The following is a 21,247-nucleotide window of genomic DNA, read 5'->3' on the forward strand; positions in this document are numbered from 1 at the left end:
AGATTAAGATATTCCGTACTTAGGTTTCCGAGGAATTTTTAATCTATTGCTTAATCAGTTGTCCGGGATTATTGCATTTTAGGTATACGATACAGTGAGGTATAGCTTCTATATTATAAATGTCCATAATATTTCAGAACAAACTTGAAAAATTGCATCTTTCGCTTCTCCCTTTTTGATAAGTTGAAACTTTCGGTTTTTACAGATATTCGAAATTGTAACAGTAATAATTACACACATTCGTGCTCTCAAAAGCTGATACTTACAATTAGTGAGCTACGAATGTGTTAAAATGACATATTCAGCAAATGAAAGTGTTCTTAAGGGAAATATTACGTGAGATGTACGCGGTCACTAAAATAATGATGTTGTTTCCATATGATACACAGGCTTTTGCGAATTATGTCAAAGAATGCCCGCCTCCGCTGCAGAAAATACTTGTCAGGTGTGTTTAAAGGCGGGAGCCGCGTAAAATTAACCCGACGACAGAAATTCGATGTGAAATTTACGCTCGTTGAGATATGAGTTACGCGCAGGAAAGGAAACTCGTTCCTTTAAATCTGTCTTTAAATCGTCCCTGTTTGCTCCCGTATGCTCGAGCAGTTCTTACATAATTGGCGTGCGTGTCCGCTAGGCTTATTGTATAATCCACAGATTTTTCGGTAACGGCACGAGTGTTACTCATTTTTTTCAGTTTGCGTCGCGACATCTACGCGACGCAACGCGTTGGAAATCTTCGTCAACCATCGATGAAATTTGAGTGCTCGACTAAATGTTTACTGATTAATATTATTCAATAAATATTTAATATATGTATAATAATATTAATATTAATATAACGCGACACGTTGAATAATATTCGTCGACTGTTTTATTGATGAAAGTTGAGTGCTCGGCAGCCATTACAAGCAACGGAGATAACGAGCTAAGTATGTGGCGTCTGTCTTGATAGCCCGCATTCATTTCACTGTCGATCACCCGATAAACCTTTTCAATCGGTTTAATGTCTTCGTTGGAGGGTTTCGTCAATGTATATTGGGTTCTGATTTCTAACTTTCGAAGTAGTCGCGAGCAATTGTAACCCCATTCTTTCACGCTTTCTTTTAACAATGGAACTACCAGATGGGTCAACATGACTTGTTCCTGAATTCTTCTTTTAGAATTGTTGAAAAGGTTTCAGATGATTCTCCGAGTTGATTAATACTCAAAATGAATTCTAGATCTAGAGTTCCGAGCATTTAGAAATCAATTGAAATCTCAATAGACGCGGTCTTCAAGGTCCTATAATAAAAATTGACAAAAAGCTAATTTGCTCGGTAGTCCTAGAACTGCAATAGAATTTGGTCCGAAAACTGAAAAATAAATCGCAGGAGAAATGAATATTTAATTAACAATTCGAAAATTTGGTTTGCTATACATATCCATCATTTTCCTTTGAAACATCGATGGCAGAAAGTAATTCTTTATAAACCAAGGGAAAGATAAATCAGGCATAAATCAAGGGACAGAACCAATATCAAAGCTTCGCAAGTTATTGCATTACATATGTAAAAATTAAACATTGAATATCGACTTTTCTGGCTCTGCTCCAAATGAAAAAATCAATTGGCAACCGTGAGCCGTATCAAGATCGTAAAGGGTTAAGTTACGAGTGGAAACGAGAAGGAACGAGTATATAAAGATAACAGGAGCAAACAAAATCCATTTGGTTTCGAAGACCGTTTCGCTGGTTTGGCTAGAATGTTATTTTCAGGTGTGGTGGGTACGTGTTGTCGGCGTGGCAAGGTCGACGATTGAGATTCACGTTAATTAGCTGATCCTGCAAGGTGATCGGAATGCGGCGACGCTTAATGATGTCCCCCGCGTTGCACTTTCGAAAAATTAATAATCGGTTGCGCGTCGCATTCGGGAATGAATGGAGATGAACAGTGCGTGGCGTGGTGCCGATGAAGAGGCGGCTTGATTGTTTATTGTAATTAACTTGCGCTGTGAATGAGAGGATGTGACGAGACCGGTCAAATTATATAGTAATTGGGATCTTGCGCGCTGCACCCGCTTTTCTCTTTGATTATCTTGTTACACGGTGTCCTGTACACTTCGTTTATCTAACACCAATCGTCGAGTGATTCTCGATAACAGAGGAAAGGTAGAATTCTTTTTATTTATGTTTATGGAAAATTAATAATTTTCGGTTCGACTCTTTTTCGGTTCTCTTAAAGCAAATATCATTTCCATTATCTTAGAAAGTCATCGTTATAAGTCACCTTATTTTCAAGACTTATAATAAAATGTATTCACTATTTTCTAATTCTAGCAACTTTAAATATTATTACCTCAAACACTCATCGAGACGAACATCTCACTTTTGAAATGTAGAATAAACAGTTCAAAATAAAATGTAGTATTTATTATCATTTCCAAGCATCATTCCAAAAACACATTTCAACAATCTAGATCATGCTTTCAAACTTCAAAATAAACAATTTCTAATCAAGTATACATGATGGACTACATTCCATTTTATAAAATCTTTCATTCAGTTCGACTCAGTCATCAAGTTTACATTTTTTACTGACATTGTATACGTAGCTGTTTGCAACACGTGTCCGTTGCTAGAACTCGTTCCGCAGTGGAACAATCGAGTGAGAAGCCCGCCATGACTGGTCAGGAATTCGTTTCACCCGGCTTTCCTGGAAAATCTATAGGCCCGCGAGGCTTTCGTCTAGCACTAATAAAAAGCCTTCAAGTCTATATATAGAGAAAGGGAAGTGGGGAAACTCCGGCGGAAAAGTTCACGTCGTGACCCGCATTCCCTGTTCTTCTTCGTCGTGAGACACCGACGAGTTCAGTGTGCCGGGTTAGGTTCTGGGATCGCGCGAAATCGCAGTCAAGGTTCCGCGGTACGCGAATCGGGCAGCTTCGTGGGTAGTTTCTACACAATGAGGGATCAGATAGCGGCTCGTAAAAATATAGTAATGGCCTGTTGCGGGAGGATGTGTCAAAACATTTTCATTCGCACATAATTAATACGCGGGTCCGCGAACAGGACATTTTAGCTGGCTAAAAATCGTCGGCCATGTGTCGCTGTCATGCACACTGGCGTATTTGCCCGATTGAGCGGCCAAAATTACAAAAGGTTTATATCGACTTTTTGCAAGAAAATATGAGAATGGAATATAATGATATGCAATAATATGCCATTACATGGTATATAATAATAAATTTATTAATATGAACTATATATAATTTTATATATATATATATATATATATTTATATATCATACATGATGTAATATAGGATAATATAATATATAATAAATAATATATAATCAATAATCGTTACTAGAACTGTTCGTGTGTATCCTGGAAAATAGAGCATGCGAAGGAGGTGATCGCGACATGTGTTACTATCATTGGATCAATCAAAATTAATGTAAATTTTTCATGAATGTTTATGAAAATTGGTATTCGTTGATTTGATGGGTTTTGTAAATTGATCTTTTAAGAGATGGATGTAATAATATTGTTAGTCGATAAGGAGAGTAGAAGAAGGGTGCATGGAAGTTCGAAATTAACACTGGAATTACTGGGCAGTTACAGTGATCCTTTTTGATCTTCTTATAGAATTTATAAAATGATTCTTATAAAAATACACTTTCTTCGATATCTGACACGTTCCTGATGGAACGATTTCTTGCAAAAATTTCTTTCCGTTATCAGCAGTTACGAAATAAAACGTCTGAGACAGTTCATTCCGATTCGTCTGGGAGCTCTGTCAATGAATTAATCATGCAACTGTTGAATAACTGTTAACGCGATCAGGTCGCCGAGATAATTAATCGAGCTATAGTATCTAAAATCGGAAGCTCCAAATGGATAATTTGTTAAAATTTAAATTATTTAAATAACCATACATAGTTATTTATAATATTCAAGCTTTCCTCTTTTACAGCATTTAAGACTTCGATATAAAATTCAGTTTTTCATAGACTTTTCATAGAAGTTTAAGAAATTCTCTAAATTCTGCAATTCTGATAAAAATTCTTTTAAATGCATAATGCAAACATATCAACGTTAATCCTTTGCAGTCGACAGGTGACTCTCAGTCACCACTTAATTTGTCGTAGAAAGATTATAGAGTCATGCATAATATTAAGCTTTGTGTAATGCATCCATATGTGAAATATTGTAGTACAATAACTTTGTTTCTTGATTCATGTATGTTTCCTCATTGGTCGATTTCAAAGAGAACGTCGTCTGTATCTTATTGGAAAACGTCGAATATTTCTAGTGGGAAACTGTCGAGTGCAAAGGGTTATAATTCAAGCTAATTTACTCTTGCACTCTTACATGGGCGGCGACCTTAAAACGATCGTCCGATCGAACAAACGAGAATTCTAGTCCGTGAACCAAGTCCTTTAGCACGGATTTCGAACACATATTTACGAACAGTTACGTCAGCCTTCGCCACGCGTGAATGTACAGCAGCTAGAGAAACAATGCCGGTTTTCAAGGAATCTGGCCCGATTCCGAAGGCTCTCCCGTCAGTCGAGCGAGAGGCCAGAAAAGAAATTGGAATAATGTAACCGGACACTTTATAATATTGCGCGACTGTAAACCGGCCGACGCGACACGACACGACACTCGATTGTCCAACATTTCTTCGGGATCGTTTTCGGCGAGTCTCGCGCGTTGCGTAATTTCCTACCGGACGGACTGTATACTCGACCCGATTTTTCGGAACAGGAATCAGATGTCTACATCGCGTGAATAGAACGATTCGTGTGGATAATGGCCATTGCACAATCCTCGTGATCCTTGAGAGGTATATTTGAAGGTGAATGGTTCGAAGAAGTGGTACAATTTAAATGATTGTGGGGGGTAGATGTTGAAAGATGGTTTTTCAATTGTCATTGAAAAGTTTTTAGAAATGAGACATAGAAATTGTAGTTTTTCAAAAATTGCACTTTCAATGAGATAATTAACAATGAATGTCTTGGAATTTTTTAATATCTTTTAGTTCAAGTTTTTAATGACCCCGATATATTACGTCGAAATTTTGAAATCAATGTTTGCCTAGGTAGTGCGGATGTGTATAGAGAGTTGTTAATCATGATACATCTAGCATGCATGATTGACAAGATAAATCGTTCGATGTCGTTTTAGACGTACACGTATAATTGAATTAGTATGGAGTGAATTTTTAATGCTGCTTAAAATTATGAATATACTTAGAGAACAGATAAGAAAGTCTGATTTTTAAAACGTATAAGTAACCCTTTCGAATATTAGCATTTATTCAACATTAAAATAATTAGTACAAAGATTTGAATAAAAACCTTGGAAATCTGTTATTTCGATTTATACTGAATCGAAATCATTAGCAATCGGGATGAATTCATTAATTTCCATTTTTACAAATCAGCTTGTAAAACTGCGAATTAGCATAAACGTCTGCAGTCTAATTATTGGAAACCAGTTCGATGTCCTTTGCGAGATTTAGTTCTAAAATAAAAATGTCGCCGTCTCGAGCGAACACGGACGCCAAGTTTCAGGACTCGTGTGGATAAAAATTTTTTCGACGGTTCTCAGGTGTAAGCGTCGATCGTAAATTTTATGATAGGACCCAGACATCTAAATATTTTATTATTACGTACTAACTGATCTTCGCCCAGAGAACTTAGGGTTCGTTTCGGTCTATCCTTGTATGTTATAAAATTTATTACATGTTATGTACTCCTTGACACAATGCGTTGTACATAACATATACAATCGATAAATTATTCCCATGATAAGAACGACGTCTATGAGATTTTAAACATTTCCTTGTTCCTTTCAGACCTCTTATTTTTTACAGCCTCTTTTTTCCTAATATGTTTAGCGACTATAATGTTTGCCATCTTTTCAATTATAAAATGTATAACCTTCAACTTCCCATATAATTAACACATTGTTAATAATATGTTTCTATTCAGAAAAGTGTAACTATTTTACTAGATCAAACATTTTATTGAACTGATATTATTTCAGTGAACGGTACTTTGTTATATCAATGTTCATGGACTGTAAAATAGAAAATGTATTTAATAAAACTGAAATGGAAGATGATAAATGACGTCTGGCAGATGTCAATAGTGTGTTGATTCTTATGTTCAACTTTCACGCAGCGTATGCATAAAATTTAATGCAGAATTTCTTAGTGGAATTTGCGTAAAACTGAAATTCTACTACAAGATCAAACGGTTATCTGCATTTCGAAGGTTGAAGGGACTGGTGAGGGCGAGAACCTCGCCATAAAGAATAAACAGACGTTTGTTTAAAAAACATTTATAAAATCAATTTATTTCATGAATAGCGTAGTTACTACGGTAGAAGGAGAACGTGTTTTGGTACGGCGCTCGTCATGATGTCTTTTGCGATGCTGCGGGGGCGGTTAGGTGAGGAGAGTGGGGTATGTGTGGCTAAGGGGGAAAATTCATCTAGTAGCTGTGTCCATAGCCGTGTCCCTTAACAAGGACGGGAACCGTTTCCTTAACGACAACAGGATGTGGAACCGCGACTGGAACTGGGTGAGGAACCGCGACTGGGACGGGCTGAGGTACGGCTACCTGAAAACGAAAAGAAAAAATAGTGATTAAATGTTTGTACATGTAATGCACGTTTGTAAGTGTACCCATATCTAACCTAAGATTATACAGACGTAAGTAATTAATACTTAATATGAAAATTTTGATATAAGTATTATATATAAAATATTTAATATGAATATTTTGATATAAGTGTTATGTATAAAATACTTATAATATAATATTTATATTTACATACAAGCTGGTTCTTATAGCCTTATTTAATTAGTTATTGGTACACATACCTCACCACGGTAATCGATTCTCCAGCTGTCTCAGTTCATTCAATTTAACAATCGACAGCAATAATTAAATTCAACGTGCACTGATTGAGAAATGAACGACAAAACATGGCAAATAATGAAATCCGAACACAATTATCTCCCTGTGTACAGGATTATCGTTTGAAGAATTTTATCGCGCAAAAATGGAGCGTAATCCGAGCTTCGAATAAACAGAAACAGAACTCTCCAGCAGAATTTAATGATCCACTGGTCAGCGGCCAATATAATGCGAAACCAGTAGGAATTGATAAAGATGATCAAAAAGAAACTTGATAGAACTCGCGTTATGGTTGCTAGTTCCGTATAGAAAATGATTGCTTTAATTAAAAGTCACCCCTATGTATGTGTTCTTTCTTATCGATAATATCGATTCCCATTGATTCGTATTAGAGATCGAGAGAAGATACGTTTATACTTACTCGGAGTCTAATGTCATCGCTTCGAAATTCGCGAAGGAATGTTCTCACGATGCGATTGAAATTAATCCGTTTCCGTCCGGACTCTAATTGCACAACTAACCGTATTACCATAATCAAAACATGTATGACCGATTAAATATAGATATCTAATCTATCGAGTTACTTAGAGTTCATCTTGATTTAAATATCCATTATACTTCTTCACTACGAACCAATTACGGAACTTCAAAACTTAAGGCGCTCTATATATTAATCAAATTCGAAACAATACAGGCCGCGGATCATTCCGCTTGCAGATGCAAGTGAGTCAATGCTAGGTTTACGCACATTCACTGTACAGTTTATTCCACCGGTTTCAGAGAAATTGATATTCGTTCATTAAGATTTTGGAAATGGAGGTTTAGAAGTAGACAGTTAGGATACATATTTGTTGCGTCAATGAAAATCGTTTCAAGTATTTACCAAATAATGTTTATAACAGTCAATATAAGTTAAATTGGCTCGTTCAGTAAATCCGGTGTTAATACAGTGAGACAGAGACCGCGGTTTCGATCGGGCACGATAAAAGAGGTTATCGCGATCGAAATCAGCGTGGGCCACGACTAATTAACGGAATCACGAGCAAAATCGGGAGTATCGATCGATTCGGCTTACCTTGACGGGGTATGGAGCGGGCACGGGCACGGGCACCTTAACTGGAACCGTGACTGGGACCGGCCTATCGACTGGAACATGGACGGTCTGGGTCTGGACCACTGGGTATGGTCTGGGTACCTCCACTGGTACCGGGTACGGTTGCGGGACAGCTACTGGCACCTGAAAATGGTAATGCACCGTGATTTTGTATTCATATTTCTGTAGAAACGTTCAATTAACACGCTAATTGCCACGCGAGACTTCAGCGTTTTATGTATCACTTATTCCATTGTAGCAAAAATAAAAAGCAACAATTATCAATTAGTTGGCACATAATTATTAGGATACACTGTGATCCAGTTATTTACATTATTAAACATTTTCATTCAACGACAGTTATCTTACGAATTACAATCGTTTTCAAGTAATTTGGAAGCTCCGGTCATCGGTAACCTTTTGCTCTGTGATTTATTTCTCAACTATGATTGATATAATTATATTGCCATTAATAATTTGTTCGGAAGGAAGTGAGATTCTAGAAAATTTTGTTCTGCACAATGCATGAATGCATATAAACTGAAAGCTAAATATAACTTAATTATGGCTCAGCAGTAATTATCGATATGAGATCTACAATAAATGTATTCATGTATGTGTTATTTATACGAGGTACAATCTCGGAAAAGAAATCAATAAGAATCGATATGTTTCAGTGCTCTATCTCCGATTTACTATACATTTAATATCCTTCACTGCGAGAAATTAAAATTGAAATAAAATTAAATAGGAAATTGAATGCATTATTATATATCGTTTAATCGCCTTTTTGCGCGTAGAACGCGCTAGGTCGACGAGAAATCGTAATGAAAGAGAAATTTGTATTAAGGACCCGCTTCAACACCGAACAAAATAAACATTATTCTCAAAACTAATCGTTTTCCTAAGTGCATTCAATTTTAAAGAATTGCGGGAAAATCACCGGAAAAATTACGCGTTTATTTAAGTGTTAAACCGCTATTCCCAAATTGCGCCGATCAAAATAAAGAAACACAAACTCAATGAGAAGAGTTCGGAGTATATATTATACAACACTATGTAATAATATCATACGTCCCGACTCTTATTAACCTTTAACTATGGAACTTCGAAAATTATCGATTAATGGTAAATATTCTCGCTACTAACAACCATTAAAAATCTCTGAGACCGCACGTCTATATTTAAAGGTTGATTTCCGTCTGAAGTGTTCCACCGAACGCCACGTGTTGTCTGTGCACGTATCGATTATTCAATTTCCAGTGTTTATGAAATTCCTTAATGGAAACACGGTTTCAGGTGGCTTTTACGACTTCGAACGCAAATGGAGTTGCTCAACGGCCCCGGCACATTGGGTTTCTCACCGTGAACCGACTTGATCGGCCGTTCCAAGATTCATGGAAACCTCGTGGATCACGGAACAGGGAGGGTAGAGAGAAAAAAATGGCGTTGAGAGTTAATAGAGCGTGAAGGGTTTAGTAACAACGCGCTCGAGGTAAGTTTCACGCGGATTTTTCTCACCTTAACCGGGACTGGTCGGTCGACAGCGACTGGGTACGGTTTCGGAACCGCAACTGGAACGGCAACAGCTTTTTCCTGAACGGCGACCGCGACATGACCGTGTCCGCCGAGATCACCACCGAGCAGGCCGCTTCCCAATCCGAGTCCATAACCACCGTAACCCAGGTCCAGCAGGCCGCGCTTCTGGACCGCCTTGTCCTCGGCGAACGCCATGGAGATCAACATTATGCATACCTTCGAGGGAGAAACAATTAATTAAGAGCTTAACATAATTTTCATTTGAACATATCTTATTCATTTTAGAATCGTTCGTTAACACTAGATTTACGGACATTTACTGTACAGTTTATTCTATTGTTTCTGGAAAGATTGATGCTTGTTCGTTTAGATACAGGTTATTTCAACTAATGTTTATAAAATTCAATATAAGCTAGAATGGCTCGTTCCGTGCATCTAGTGTTAAGGAAGCGAGATCTACTTTTGTTCACGCAATTTTTAGATATTAAAAGCTAATGTTTGGCTGAAACACGAGTGACCAAAGGTTGTCTTTAATGAGTGGATTATGATTACTGGTGATTTTTTAACTGATTATTATATCCGTAATGGGTAAGCATGTGTTATGATTCTCAGAATATGTTGAGTAATTGATAGAATAAATTTAGTTTGGTAGATTGAAATTCGGAGTTCGAGTTTCGAAGATTATTTTCTGGCTTTTCACAATGAACTTTGTAGGTACAAAGCACTCCTTGTCTGATCATCAAACGATTCATTGTTTATTGAAGATTTTAAATACGTCAACTTTGGATTTTCAAGAAGTTCCACGGTAAAAATCAGAGATTAGCTAACCGTGTCACTCGAATCACAACGAGAATCGCAAGTAAAGCTTCTCCGTTCCATTTAACATTTATTCCCGTACCACTCGTCTCATTTACATATCCCAAAGAGCGATATCTCTCAACGGCCTCGTCTCCCCAAAGGACCCGTACAAAAGATTCCCGAAATACATCACAAATTACTTTACAACACGCCCCGAAAGTTTCCAAAACTTCAATTCCCAAACTCATCGAGACTGGCATACTCGTCAAGAGCATAAACACGGTAACATAATTGCTCGAAAGCAATTGCAAGCGTTACAATGAAACAATTCACAAAAGCTTCTTTCGAAAGAGATCTCCGAGCCCAATGAAGTTCGAAGAACCGGCGATTTACTCGAAGCTTCTTTTGAAAAACCGCGTTACTCGAGTGAACCACGTACCAGTGCCCTCATCTTGACCGCGCGGCTAATACTTTGGCTGGCGTGTGTCTTGAGTTGGTAAATTAAATTGGTTCTGTCGCATTGGAGTAAAACCACCCTTTATATAGGGAATTGACTTTCATTTCGCGCGTGCACCCCGCCAACGGGAAGCCAATGGCCGCTCGGTGTTCCATCGCCACACCTACCGTACGCTTATTTACCCGCGGCCCGCGCGCGCGCGCGCGCTCGCTCCGGTATCGATACATACGCGGCCGGCCGATTCCGTCACACATTATAATACATAATGTGCACGATGCGATGTTGTATAACACGTTAAACGTGCGCGGAGGCCGGGGCCCGGGTAAATAGAGCGCGGGCCGCTTTATGCAGATACATGGCGCGCGCGCGCGCGTATGTGCGGCGCGGCGGGACCGTGCATTTCGAGCCGGCTCGCGGCACTTTAACGAGGATCGATCCGTTCGACGGTATTTCGAGAGGAGCGGACCCGGTCGTGAGATTCTGACGGAGACACCGTGTGCCCGGCACCGATCCGCGCGCGACAAGACGGATCTATCGGTTCACACCCTGGGAAACGATTGACGAACGGTATCCCGCAGTACGCTCCGCGACCAGCGTCTGTTTTGTTGAAGTATTTTGTCGTTGTATTTGCAACGGTCTCTTTGCGAGCATCCCTTTGTGGCTATGAACGTCTTCGATATTAGTTGCTTGTTCGCTGGAGGAGTTCTTGTTGTTGGTAGTATTATTCTGTGGGTTCCGTTTGATTGTATATGTTTGTTGGTGTATGTATGCTCTTCGTGGTTTGTAAAGTTTCCGATGGTACTCTTCGTTTATTTGTTACATGACCTTTTGTTGTTGGTTGGTAGGATCGCGAATTTTTGTGCTTTCTATTTCATTATATGCGTTTGTTGGTGCATGTATATTCTTTGCGGTTTGTAACGTCTTCGATGGTATTCGGTTGTTTGCTGCGTGGTCTATTGTTGTTGTTCGATTGGTAGGATTGAATATCTCTGTAGTTTTTGTTGAATCGTATAAGTTTCTTAGTGTTGCTACGATTTATTTGTTCAATAGCTATGTCGGATCATTACGTTGGCTACTGTGCACTTTGGCCCTTGTGATGTGGTTGTATTATACTGTCATTTATCTCCTTGTGCAACATGATTTAGTATTTATGTAAGTTAAAGAAATATAATAATTTACTATTGCAAATATATTCAGAGAATGTAGATGAACGGTGAACGAGGGTTAACGTGTTTGTAATCTAATGAAGTTTGTAAGTATGGAGGTGATGTTTCGATGCAGGTAAAATAGTTACGTGTAATGCCACAGATACTCAATACAGTTCAGTACTTTTTAATTGGTAGTCTAACCAGTAAATGAACGATATTACACGAAAAATGGAAGAAAAATATAGAACACGATGAAACTGACTGATGTGTCTGTCCATTGCCGGTTACTTCTACTGGGAGAGTGTGTTTCGTGCATAAGCTTCATCCACGGCATAAGAACATGAAGATTTATGAAACCAGCTGTCGTGATCGTCATTCTCTCCAACAGTATCAATCAGTAATGATGAGTAATGATCATTACGGTAATAATGTAATAATCAGTAATAACGAATAACGATGAATGAAAGAGTAATGGCACAATTCAAATTGAATGATAATGTTTCTACGATTACAAATGAGTTTCCAACATTCTCGTTACACTGTCGAAAGAAAATTAAACTAATTACCACAAGCACTTTCATTTCCATTTACTCATAGCACGTCCTACTATGTAATACATGATTTCCAATACCCGAAACATTCAATAAAATTGCGCAAAAGGCGAAAGAAAGCTATCGGGCTCTTAATTGTATCATATCTCACAGTTTACGATGAATAGAGAACAAATTCAATTATTTCCTCTTGCACACCAGAACAAGCGACCCGAATTAATCATTATCCGAGAGTCACAGAAACGAAAAACAGTGGGTCAGAAACCGCGTTACCGGTTCGTGTTCGGTAATGAATGCTTCAAGCCATTATCATTTCATGTAATAGTTCGCAGCTGATCAAACGAGAAGTAATCGACGACCGCAATTAATTCCACAAAGTCGGAGGAGCGTACGCGTAAGAAACCGCGACGGAATTACGCAACGGGTCGGATAAAGGTTTCGCGTCGACGTTAACGGAACGGGAAAGCCGGTGGAAATTACGCCCAGAAATCTTTACGAACCAGCTCAGATATTTCCTGATTTCGTTTTCCACTCACCGGCCGATTTTTCGCCGCGCGGCTCGACCGACTCCGATCATCTTGTGCTTCCTACAGAATTGATATATTATGCGGAGAACCCTTCCCGGTATTCAGATTCACAAAACTAATCGCATACCTAGATAATTACCCGCTGAATTCTACGAATACGCGAGAGCATTCCTTTGTATCCACTCCAACGATTCAATTCCACTCCGATTTCGTTCTATATTTGTAATTCGCTTCCTTTAACACTGGATTTACGTAACGGACTTTAGATATTGGATTTTATGTTTCTACCGTATATATTGTTTGGTAAGTGTTTACACTGACTCTGTTTAATGCAATTATATGAATACGCATCCGAATTGTGCATCTTTAAATTTTTAATTTTCTGGATTTAAATGAACGAACACTGATTTGTCCAGAAATAATGGAATGATCTGTACAATAAACAAGTGTTTGTAAACCTAGTGTTAACACGGCGTTGAATTGTGATTTGCAAGGTAAATTTATTCCAGATTTCTCTAATAAATTTTCGACGATGATCTACAACCATCGGGCGACACGATCGACCTCGCGGCCTGAAACGAAAGTTTTGACTGAAAGTCTCTTAGGTTCGCGTAACAATACCCACGAATGGAACAACTTCCTGGTGCCATTTTATACACTCGATCATAACATAAATACGTTCAGATATATCCAACACTTTTTTGAGTTATTCGTGTTATGAAACAGTGAAATAATGGCGTTGAATATAAACTGATCAAAAGTTGCTCCTCGTTCGTCACGATTATGTGCATTTGCAACGAATTATCTATAATTAAATTCTTGGAAGTGGAACGTGTTCGTACTTGCACCTGAAAGTATATATAATAACTGTCCAATATAAAAACGAGAAAAGTTTTTCGTGAAAAATCGGTCAATGATCGACCAGGAAGATATTCGACGTGTTCACGCAGTAACATCGCAACGCCTTCAGTCATAATGTATTAGATCATTTGTACCAACAGTCACCCAAATCTCGAACGAGAGACTAGATCCCGTTATTAATCGCGTACGCGTTTTAATGCGATTCGCAGTGCATAAATCATGTTTACTCAAAACTGAGCCGTGTAATTGATCGTTAAACAGTTGCGAATAAAGCGCGATCGATGCAAATCCGGCGGGAGTGAAATGATCGATCAAGTTCGAGCCGGTCCCCCGTATCGATACCGTGAATCGTTATTATATCGTAAAGAACGACTTAATGGGGTGCCTCGAGCGGACCACAGGTTCGGCGATACTTAAATTACATCCTCACTAAATAATAACTGGCAACTTTTTCTTTATGTTGCGTATATTACGCGTTGATAAGTAGAAGATAACATGAAATGAGTCTAATTGGTCAAAAGGGAGACAAGAACTTTCACACGCATTTTTGACATCGAAGAAGTGTCTGTCAATATAATTACATGATAATTAACAGTAGAGCTACCAAAAATTTAATATGATTGATATGCAATCGTTATAAAAATTGTAGCCATGGATTTGTTTCTTAACACTTCTAAGTTATCAATTACGAAATATGGGTACCAATACCAATCATTTTGATTAGGTACAGTAGTTCTAATGTTAATAAATGCATGTGTTAATCAATCATTGTTCCAATGTCTTCCAAGTATCAGTTGTTGATCAATGATATTATCTTGAAGAAATCGTCCTTTTTTGTCGAATGTTCTCCCAAATTGCCTTGTGTTTTAACTGCTAGCAACAAACGTAATCTTGAAATGTAAACAGAACACAAATGTTTTTCAGATTCTGTTGTGTCAGTAAAAATAGAATGTTATTATAAATAAATGAAGATGCTTATTGAAAATGTCTTACAACCTGCAGCAACGAGAGGCAACGAAAAGGTCCTCAATGTTGCTTCAGCGGAGACATAGCTTTACACACCGATCATGGAACTACATAGATAGCTACCTACCCTCGCCGAAAAAGATTTAATACTTTCTCTTCCTCTGCGTATAATTATCTCCATGACTCATAAGAGCAGTTTCGTGACTCGTTAGGCTACAATGCGCGATCGCTGTTCGCGTTTGAAATCGAATTAGTAGCAGCCACCCTGAACGTGCCGCGGGAGACAAAGTGGTTCTGGCTGGGTCTAGCCACCGTGACCAATGTCGAAACCCGACAATTTCATTATCGGCGCTCGTCGCGCGACCATGTTTATCAGACCTGTTCGACCCCAGCCGTCCTTTTCGCCGTTGTTTACCGATTAACGCGTTCGGGACGGATGGAATTTGGATCAAGAGCGAATTCCGCGGTCACTTTCGAAATTACGGTGTTGGCTTTCAAACTAATGCCGCCTTTGGGAACTACAGCACCACTTTGTGGACTACCTGGTGTCACCTCGGGCACAGGAGTATCGAATTGTGAACTACTGTATCGCCTTGAGAGCCACAGCACCGTTTTGGAATTTAGGATATTGTATTGAGAACTACAAGATGTTGCTTTAGGAACTACCGTGTTAGCTTGAGAACTACAGGATGTTGCCCTAGAACTAAAGTATCACTTTGAAAACTAGAGGATGTTGCTTTGAAAATTATAGTATTGTTCGGGGAACTAAGCTAACCTTAAAGACTATAGTGTCATCTTGAGATCAAAAGTATCGTCTTCAGAACTACAGGATATTGCTTTAAGAACTACAGAATTATCTCGAGAATTAGAGGATACTGCTGTAAAAACTATAGGTGCCCTCTTGGGAGTTACAGTATCATCTTGCGAACAATGATATGTGGTTTCAGGAATTATAGCATCATCTGGAGAATTAGAGTATCCTTTTAAGAGCTAGGAACGACGTCTAACGATCAGGATTCACCAACTTCAAGGACCACAACCCCATGCGTCCTGAATATATGAACTAATCAATGACGCCATCACGAAATGGCAAAAAAGAAACTCTAACGGAGAAAAAAAAAGGGAATAAATCTCCGTGATTAGCGACCCGAAGCTTAGAAAGCGTGATGTAATACGGAGCTCCATGCACATACACACACCTGCCTGGTTGATTAAGAACGAAACGAAACGGGTGGCTCGCGATGTTATCGGTCGCGATCTATCGCTGATCGCCGTTTCACAAGCGATTTCTTTGACGCGAACGTAACGCGTATCGGAACCGATTACATGGCACCACCACTGTCAACCAGTTGGCGCGGCGGTGGTTGGAAGAACGGTCACGATTATCGTTCCCCCGCGTTGCGGTTTTCGCTCGTTTCCCGAGGACACGCTTCTTGTCCGTGTTGCCTTTCCATTATGATCGAGGTTTCGTTCATTATCGTACGAAGCGTATCCTTCGAAGAATGGATCCCCTCTTGTTTCCTTGCATTCATTACGGACGTATGTCACGAACCGTAAATCTATACCAATTGCAGCAATCTTTTGCTTAATCCTTTCGCAAGGTCCCCATGTTTGTTTCTTTTTATCGCGAATTAACGATCGCGTTACGCGCAAAATGAAGAATAATAGTCTTAATTGAAATTTAGAATATTGTATGATGTGTATAGTTCGCACGAAAATCCTTTGCTTAATCCTTTCTCAAGGTCCGCGATGTCTGTCTTTTCGCCGCGAATTAACGACCAACTTACGCGAAACGTTAAGAAGTAACGACCTGAAATGAAATTTCGAATATCGCACGATGCACGGTTCGTACAAAATAATGTATCATAGAGGAAGCGAAACTCGGTCAAGCGGAATATTAATATTTCAATAATCAGAAGCATAAAACCGACGTTTCAAGCTTGTATTTCAAACACGTACTTAATACATTCGCCGGCGATAAAAGTGAATTGAGAAAAGTTTCGAATATCGCTCGAATTAAATACTACTTCGAATTATTATTTATTAAAGTGATAAAGTTAGTTGTAATGGATTATAAGCCGAATGTTCGTACACTCGTAAACACGGCCAATATTATATGGTCCCGTTTCAAGCGGCCTACCCCTCGCACAGGGAAATGAAAGTAGTGGTCTTGTCTAATATAATTTTTTGAATGATTTGTGACGTTCTGTGTCATTTCTGCGTAGCTAGATACTTCGGGAACATTTCAGACATAATTAATGCACCGTCTATCGATAGTAAAGAATTTTTTATTCTTCTTTGTGTAACGAAAATATCGAGATACTGATTGGGCCAATCACTAAATATTAATCTGTGCTCATTGTAACATTAAAACCACTATAAAATGTACCACGCTGATTTATAGAAGAAGTATTATCCCGCGCCGATATGCGATCGCGAACAGGAGTTCGTTACTCCCTAAAGGATCGCTGTTACGTCAACGGATCACCGCTGCAAAAATATTCCTGAACGTTTAACGAGACCGTAGTCCCGGTCTTTGCGTAATAGTCTTGCTTCAATGCTGCTTCTAACGTCATTTAATTACTATATGCGCCGCGTTCCCGTAGGTTGATTTACTTTACGAGGCTTTTACGCGGCCTACTGTGTTCAGCCCGGTTCAAAGGTATTCGATCAATTTATCGAATCCTCGGGTAATTATGTAATCCTGAGCTATTACCGACGCGCGATAAAGACACGTTCCTTATTATAAAATTCTTGGCCAGCCAATGACTTACAATTGTTGCCCGGCGAATTCAGCTGAGGCCGTTAGATGCGATTTAACACAATGTTCGTGCTGCATTTATAATTTAGTGGTGCTGGATAATACTGGTTAATCACTATTTCTGAGGCTGCGAAGAAAGGGGGTATTCGTATTTTTCGATTCACTAAAAATGCTAATATTACAATGTTATTTTTAGTATTCGTTATTACTGATTATTGATATTAGTTATAGTAATATGACTTGTTATTAGTATTTACAATGTAATTAATAGTATTCGTTATTATTAATGACTAATATTAAGATGAATGGTTACTAATGCTACAGTACGATTAATAATATTCATTACTATTAATTATTAATATAGTGGTGGCAATATTAGTGTTTGCTTAATCGAAGAACATTTCACAAAAGTTGTTTTTTCTCGAGAACTCAGAAATAGGAGTTAGATCATTATTATTCTGAACCGCCCAATTAGCACTGGCTCTGTACTAGCTTGTTTAACTATATTCTTCTTTTATTCCTTCTACGGGAGTGAGTGTAGGTCTAATGGTGAAAACATGTTTGGTATCTTTATCAACTTCTCAAGTTATTAATTCTCTTTTTAGTGATTAACTTCTCGAATGTCAAAAGTAACGTAATAGTGACTAATGTTCCTTTTTTGGTATTTTGTCACGTGAATCGCGTAAGGATTACGCAATTCCTTGAAAGTTGATCTTCGAAGTAACATTTTATTTATTAAGACAAGGTAGATAGTGAAATTGAACCCTTTGGATACTCTGGGAAAGCAGCCTGACTATTCAGTGTTTTTGTTTTGATCGCATGAGCGTGTCATAAATGAAACGTTCAGTTATTAATAGAGTAAGGTGATCAGCTCGGTTTACTTTTTATTTCCATTCCTACCATAAAGAAACAAACCAATCCATGCTCTTGTTTCGATTGCATGAACCTTTCGCAAATAAGAAAAGTGAAGTCATTAATAGAGTAAGTTGACCAGTTCGGTTAACTTTTTATTTTCATTCATAGATAAATCGTAACATCTCCGAACCCCTTTTCATTGTAGCAATTCCAGTAATTAATGCATTTGTTTTGCTAGCGAGGGTGTTCCATAAACAAACGAAAACAACACATTAACCAGTTCGGTTGGTTTTTACCTTCGTTCGCGGTGTGAACGAATAATTTTTAAGCCCCCATGCTAAGGCCCCACGCGCTCGCTTAGTCCATACGTCGATTTAGAAAACGGGTTCGAGATTTCAATATCGGGCAAGCCACATTGACGTCAATCGTATTGGCCTCTCCGGAGCCGTGCCTCCAACTTCCCCTCGACGTTGTTTCGATCGTGGAAAGATTGTATCGTTCGGGTAACCGTGCGGAACGGTGTTTCTCATCCGCCAAGCACCGTATACACGAGCCGCGAAGTGCAAATTGTAACAAATGAAAAGGCGCATGCTTACGACCGGCGCGTTTCCATTGTTCAGCAAAAACTAAAGAAGTCTTAAGAGCTTAAACCTTGCGAAAGAAAAGCCAGGACTCGCCGCCGTTTCGAAACGCGCGTTTACGAGCCATTTACATTAAGGAAGAGTAGAATCACGTCAAAATTTTCGTTAAGCATCTTGGCACTTAAAAATTGAAAGTTCTCGAAGTTCCAGCTACGCGAACCGATGTTTTATGTTAAATTCTTCGTTTTCTGGAATTTCATTATGAGATTTGTTACATCAAAGTAGGGATTCGGAGCGAGCCATTGACTAGTTACGTTAAGACAGAAGAGAGTTACATCAGATTTCGTTCCTTCTGAATACCTTGGTGCTGAATGATTGGGAATTTTGAAGATATCAAGCAAATTGTTATTACACTTGGATATTAACAAGATTGTTCATTTTGTAGGATTTTAGAGTTGTTATGTATCAAAGTAGGGATTTCCAGCTAACATTACTCTAAGCCAGGATAAAATTATATCAGACTTCGTTTCTTTCGAACTGCCTTCGATACTTTGCTACTGAAAGATCTGGAATGAACAAGTTTTCAATGAAATCATTGTTTAATTCTAACAAAACACTTTGTCAAATTTCTCAAATTTGTCAATCCTGCTAACGTCGCACTTGACCAGTTTTTAATTACCTCGGTTCCGAGGCCTTTCTAAATTCAAGAAAATTATCTGGCCTCTTTACGCGGGTTATTAATAGCCCTCTTCAGTTAATAGGGTTGTCGCTTTCGTGGTTCGTTAGAATGTCGTTTCACATGGCTGCATGGCATCCAGAGCATATCGCGAATATTTGCATTACCCGATTTTCTTGCTGTCAGGATGCTGACATGTCACGAAAATCCTGTCACCCGTAATTTCTCATAATTTTGCATTTTGCGGAACACACAGGGTTGCCCAACTCGATGACTGCCGCGGTGGTCACCGATGACCGTTTCTCCCAGATTATTGACCGGGTTGAAAACAATTTCAGTACACAAGACGATCGACGTCGAATAAAAATTGTCGACAGTGCAAGTAACTAAACAATAACGTAAGAATTGTAACACCGAATAATTAATAACTGTGTTCAGTCATCTTTGCTATGAAAGTATAAGCGATATATAAAACGTTCAAGATTTTCAAGTCGATGTGTTAGATTCTTTATTTCGATTTTTTACTAAAATATTCTATTAATTTATCGATTGTCTGAAAAACAAGTAGAAAATATATTTTCCATTTGACATTTTGATAACATCATAAACTGTCAATATTTTTGACCACTGAAATATTATTTTACGTTTAAACATTCTCGGTAGGAAAATTGGAAAAATTGAGATTTGACAGGAAACAGGTTAATTGCACGCACCGGACACTACGGACTCTTCATCGTGTGCGTTGCGAACGCGATTTCTTGTCACTGTTCAACCTATTCCGTAATTGGTGCAACATTGACAGTCGAAGCGATCCCCGGTCGTTTCATTCGTTCCCGTGTCACGCCTGCCGCTGAATATCATTCAACAATTCGTTAAGCCACGCTCTCGATCATTCATTCAATTTATTCATTCATCATATATCATTCATTTAATTCAGATCGGCAAGACAAGAGAGTTTCGTTTGTACGAGATTAATCGAGATCGTGGAAATTATTCAACTATGAGAATCGTTTGTGGTCGTGTAATGGGTTCGAATTTTGATGATGCAATTAGTTGGGAGTTCATATTTTTCATTGAAAATTGGAAAGGAACTATCCGGAGAGCGTAACACAATTGATTTGCAGTATATTTCGTTGCACGCTGCACTGGCGTGGTCGGTATTATTTAAAGATTTGTTATTCTGAGATCAAGCGGTAGATTTGTATTTCCGCCTGCCGGCTGACCACCTAGTTTAGTCATGATAAAGTGTTGCATTTTGTTTCAAGGAAGTGGTTGGGCTAGAATGTTGGGTCCAGTTGTAAATTCCTAACGTCACTTTAGATTTTAGATCGTTACTTTGGATTTTTTAAGAACGTTTGAGTAGTTACTTAAGAGAATGTACCAAAGATCAATTAATGTCAAATCTATAAGTATAGTCTAATATCTCATAGATAGATTAAAAATATATTGCAAATTTTCTATAAAGAGGACGGGTACATTGTTTTGCATAAATTCTTGCAAAAATTCATTTTGAACGTGCGGTATT

General features: G+C 38.5%; 1 protein-coding gene across 1 annotated transcript; it reads right to left on the minus strand.

The window, feature by feature from the left end:
* Positions 1-6,361: 6,361 nt before the first annotated feature.
* LOC116429596 (uncharacterized) lies at positions 6,362-10,836 on the minus strand. The gene is made up of 4 exons (XM_031982711.2): positions 10,779-10,836; positions 9,524-9,757; positions 7,985-8,146; positions 6,362-6,609 (listed from the first exon to the last, which is right to left on the minus strand). The coding sequence occupies exons 1-4, from the start codon at positions 10,788-10,790 to the stop codon at positions 6,481-6,483; spliced, it is 537 nt and encodes a 178-aa protein (XP_031838571.1). The 5' UTR covers positions 10,791-10,836; the 3' UTR covers positions 6,362-6,480.
* Positions 10,837-21,247: the final 10,411 nt, after the last annotated feature.

The sequence above is a fragment of the Nomia melanderi genome, chromosome 3 (assembly GCF_051020985.1).
Source record: "Nomia melanderi isolate GNS246 chromosome 3, iyNomMela1, whole genome shotgun sequence".
NCBI lineage: Eukaryota > Metazoa > Arthropoda > Insecta > Hymenoptera > Halictidae > Nomia > Nomia melanderi.

Bases quoted from the DNA above. Each gene is read 5' to 3' on its own strand.
- LOC116429596 (XM_031982711.2), bottom strand. The intron at 8,147-9,523 runs GTGAGAAAAATC...TACCATTTTCAG, and splicing joins ACCGACCAGTCCCGGTTAAG to GTGCCAGTAGCTGTCCCGCA. The intron at 6,610-7,984 runs GTAAGCCGAATC...TTTCGTTTTCAG, and splicing joins CCGCTCCATACCCCGTCAAG to GTAGCCGTACCTCAGCCCGT.